This window comes from Sprattus sprattus (assembly GCF_963457725.1).
Source record: "Sprattus sprattus genome assembly, chromosome: 12".
In the NCBI taxonomy this organism is placed as follows: Eukaryota; Metazoa; Chordata; class Actinopteri; order Clupeiformes; family Clupeidae; genus Sprattus; species Sprattus sprattus.
Window position 1 is genome coordinate 17,037,354 of NC_137910.1, and position 5,000 is coordinate 17,042,353.

A 5,000-nucleotide genomic window follows, 5' to 3' on the forward strand; every position below is an offset into this window, starting at 1 on the left:
CACACATATATATATTCATAAACTCATTCACCCTCATAGATTTCACATTAACTGAAGCATTTTGTTAGAACCTAGATTGTGTGTGTGTGTCCTCAAGAGCCATACATCTATCAAACTAATTAGCCCTCATATACCTGAGTCATCATGTCAACCTCTAACTACAGTTTAACGCGAAATTACACACGCCAGGCCAGTGAGTGCTCGCTCATTCATTCCACTCACCCTCGTGCTTTTACAAACACTCACCGTCATCCCGGCATACACTCGACACACATCTCCGTGAGTCAGCTGTCCGTTAACAGCCGCATATGACAAGGTGCATATGACTAACCGTGGGTGCTGAGGCTTACGGGAAGTGGTTTAGAAAGTGTGACAAACGGTGTATGTTCGGGCTCAGAAAGACTGTCCGCGACACGGACAGCCTTGCGCTGCCACCGGATACCGGAGACAAGTCTATCTGCAGCGTATCAACATTCATCCCCGTTCAGCGCGATTAATGCACGCGAAATGACAGCAGCACGTTACATCCGACCTAATGTGACAGCAGAGGACAGCAGCGTGGGTCCACACACACACACACACACAGACACAGACACACATGCCATGAGGTGGGGGAGAAGAACTGAAGATTTAGTCGAAACCCCAAATGATACCCCAAATGAACCCGCGAGCCCCGTCCACACGCGACTGCGGGAGAGAAGTCACGCGCACGCAGGTTCTTACCTCGGACGCCATGTTGTCGTCAGAGAGAAGGAGCTGTCCCGGTGCTGAAGCCGTCTCCTCCGGTGGGGACCGTGCAGGACGGTGTGGGGCGAGGCTCGTGCGGAGACGGCAGTTAATGGGATCTAAGCATCATGCGCGTGGCGAAATGTTGAGGAGGGGAGAGGGAGGGGGAGATTCACGAGAGTACCAGTCCTCCGGGGGTGCAGTGGGGGGTGGGGGCAGAGCGGTGCATCGCCTTGAAGCGTGTGATTTCGCTCGGGCGCAATTAAGAGCTGTGGGCGAGAGAGAAGGAATGCACGAGCTGTCAGGTTAAACAGTCGCGTGTGAAACACAGATTTTCTGTTCACTTCCTTTTCACACACACACACACACACACACACACACACACACACACACACACACACACACAGAGACACACGGAACACTGAATGACTGTGAAATAAAGGTTGAGTATCAGAAGTGAGAGGGAAATTGTATGTTGATGCTGTTTGAAAGGGGGGGGGGCTGTAGATATGGAAATACACACACACACACACACACACACACACACACACACACACACACACACACACACACACACACGCACGCACATGCACACAGAGGGATGCATTATTTAGTGGAAGTGAGAACTGTGCTGAAATATGAATCTGTTTGGACGCTTTTAAAAACTCTGACCAGGAAGATGTTCATCTCTAAAACATGAGAGGGATGCTATAGCTTGGAGCATTCCTGCAACACACCACACACACACACACACACACACACACACACACACACATACAGTCATGGACACAAACACACACTCATGCACTCACATGCACAAGTGTACACAAATGTATTATACATAGCACACAAAGAGCTATCCCAGAGCTGTGTGTGTGTGACTGCGATGGTTGAGCTGGGTTGATAATGAAGGTGACAAAGATGACGACGAAGATGATGGCAGTGACGATGACGGCAAGAATGAAGATAATACAAGCACACACACTACAGACACTCTGAGCCGAAGTCTGACCATGACCAACTTTACACACAAATAACTGACAAATTATATTCACCCATGAAAACCTCCCATTCGCTCCAGAGGACCAATGAGATGCTCCCGTGAGTTTAGAGTGACCAATCAAATGCTCCCGTGGTCTCTGAAAGACCCTGGAAACATTTAATTAAAAGTATGTTAATATGTCCTTGTGTGTGTGTGCACGCACCTGTGTGTGTGTGTGCTTATACTGTATGTGTGTTTGTGTGTGTGTGTGTGTGTGTGTGTGTGTGTGTGTGACAGACGCTCATGCTTCAAGGACACAATAAAGCTGCGGAATAAAGAGGAAGAGGAATAACAGAGATCATCACATAGCAGTTTACTCTCTCCTTCTCTCTCCATCCCTTTCTCCTTTCCTTTTCTCTTTCTCCCTCACCCACTGGCTTTTTCTCACCCTCTTTCTCACCCTCTCCAAATCCTCTACCCCTCTCCCTCCCCATCTATCCCTCTCTCTCCATTTCTCTCTCCATCTCTCTCTCCCCCTCTTTCTCTCCCTCTCCCCCACCCTCTCTCTCTCCCTCTTTCCCACTCACTCCTTCTCTCACCCTCCCTTTCTCCCTCTCCCCCCTCTCTCTTTTTCTCCTTCCCTCTCTCTCCCACTCTCTTTTTCTCTGTCTACCTCTCTCTCGCCTTCTCTCCTACTCCACTCTCCCCCTCTCTCTCAGTCTCCCCCCTGTCTCTCTTTCACTCTCTCTCTCTCCCTCCTTCTCTCTGTCTTTCTGCTCTCTTTGTTTATTCTTTATCTTTCTATATATATCTCTGGCGCACACACACACACACAAACACATGTTCAGCTTGCCTCTGTGTCTCTCTCTCCTCATTTCACTCATCAACCATACACACACACACACACAGACACACACACACACACACACACACACACACACACACACACACACAAACACACACACACAGACACACACCACATATTCAGCTTGCCTCTGTGTCACTCTCTCCTCTTTTCACTCATCAACCATACACACACACGCACACACACACACACACACACACACACACACACACACACACACACACACACACACACACACACACACACACACACACACACACACACACACACACACACACACACACACACATATTCAGCTTGCCTCTGTGTCACTCTCTCCTCTTTTCACTCTTCAACCATACACACAGACACATACACACACACACACACACACACACACACACACACACACACACACACACACACACACACTCACATACACACACACAAACACATTCACACTCACAGAGCTTACCCAAAGCAGTGTACCCATGCTTTAATGAGATAAAAATAAGCTTCAGGCCACATCAATGCATTACGCTTCTCTGAGCTGAAATGGGCTCAGATGGGAGCGATACAGCATGTGTGTGTGAGTGTGTGTGTGTATGTGTGTGTGTGTGTGTGTGTGTGTATGTGTGTGTGTGTGTGTTTGTGTGTGTGTGTGTGTGTGTGTGTGTGTGTGTGTGTGTGTGTGTGTGTGTGTGTGTGTGTGTGTGTGTGTGTGTGTGTGTGTGTGTGTGAGTGTGTGTCTACATTCAAAGAACCATCTTTGGCAACCATCATGCCATTAGTTAAATATGATGTGGCAATTATTTCTACAAACAGACCTCACCCTCCCGCACATACACAACTCAATGCAGTACATCTGTCTTTTTATGTCTATGCACACACACACAGACACACACACACACACACACACACACACACACACACACACACACACACACACACACACACACAGACAAACGCAGACAGACACGCAAATGCATGAATACAGAACACAAATGCACGCCACAGTGATCGCTTACACACTAGAACTGGGCTTCTTGACACACCAGTACACACACACACACACACACAAGTATCGCTTACACACTATATCTGGGCCTATTAACTAAACATCCCAAACCATGATGCCATCTACCAAAAGACAGACCCATTCCCCAAACTGTAAACACTATTCCCTTGTTCACACACATGATTCTGATTGGTTGAACTTTTGTTTTGTGCAACACACAGATCCCTTCATATATCACTGGCTGTACCATGTGAACACACACACACACACAAAAAAACCTTCATCACTGGCTGCACCATGTACTCTTTAGTAGGCACTGGCTTGCCAACACAGCTCAAACCCAACAAACACTTAATCCCATCACAGCTCGAACCCAACAAACCCTCAAGCCATCACAGCCCTAACCCAACAAACACTCAAGCCATCAGAGCTCGAACCCAACTAACAATCAAGTCCCCAGGCAGAAACACTAAGGGCCAGATTTACCAACAGAATTGCGCCCATTTGAGGCATAATTTCTTTGCAATACGCAGGTAAAGACATGGAACCATTTACAAACACAGCGCACTTGGGTAATATAACAGTTTCCCCACTGCTGAAGTGGATAGAGGCAAATTGCGCTTCCCGTCTAATACATTTGTATAAATGGGAGGTTATAAGGGGAAGTGGGGGTTCACCGCAAAAAGATAGGAGGCCATAGGTAAAGTGCGCCTTACTATGTATTCCGTGGTATTTACAAAAACTGCCTGACAAAAGCGTGTCTCTAATTTGCGTGATAATTCTCTGCCTCATAAAAGCAGGTCTAAATCAGGTCTGTTCCTCTTGTTACGAAACAAGAGGTGTTTTAGCATGAGTTATCAGCTGTTAAATTAAATCTATATGCGTGCGAGATTTTTTTTTCGAACATCAGGTTTTTGGGTGGGGATACAGGGGCAAATTTAACAGAAATTTAATTTATTTGTTTAAATGTTTATATTTGATATATCATTTAAAATAGGCATATAATGCTGTAATTTGTCCATTTAAGTTCACAACAGGGTACCAGACCATAAATACCTTAAACAGAGGGTTCAGGCGGTATCGATACTCCCCTCCACACCCTCCAACTGTTTAGAACCAGTGTTTGTTGGACGACATCTTCTAAGATGGTTAATGGTTCAGATTGTGGGGGTCTGAGCCGGTCATCCTGGTTGCGCTCGGTTGAATGTCAGGTTATAATTTTGGATGTATACATTTAAAAAAGTTGCAGTGTGGAAAGGGAAAACGGAGGATTTCAGATACGGTCACGCTCTGTTGCCATTGCCTTGGGGGTAGATTGCGGGGCAGGAGTGGCGTAACCATTACAACAATTGTCATTTCAACGTGTTAATGTGGATGGCAAACATTCGGAAAACGATATAAAAATGGTTGTGTGGACGGAGATCGTTTAT

At 46.5% G+C, this 5,000-nt stretch overlaps 1 protein-coding gene across 1 annotated transcript in view; it reads right to left on the reverse strand.

The window, feature by feature from the left end:
* The window catches only part of golga7bb (golgin A7 family, member Bb), a gene marked incomplete at both ends in the record, with an annotated part of 11,766 nt that extends 10,811 nt beyond the window's left edge, over nt 1–955 (reverse strand). Inside the window, 3 exon segments of the mRNA XM_080849123.1 lie at nt 724–751; nt 753–817; nt 911–955. Coding sequence (XP_080705249.1) covers nt 724–751; nt 753–817; nt 911–955 — 138 coding nt within the window.
* Nucleotides 956–5,000: the final 4,045 nt, after the last annotated feature.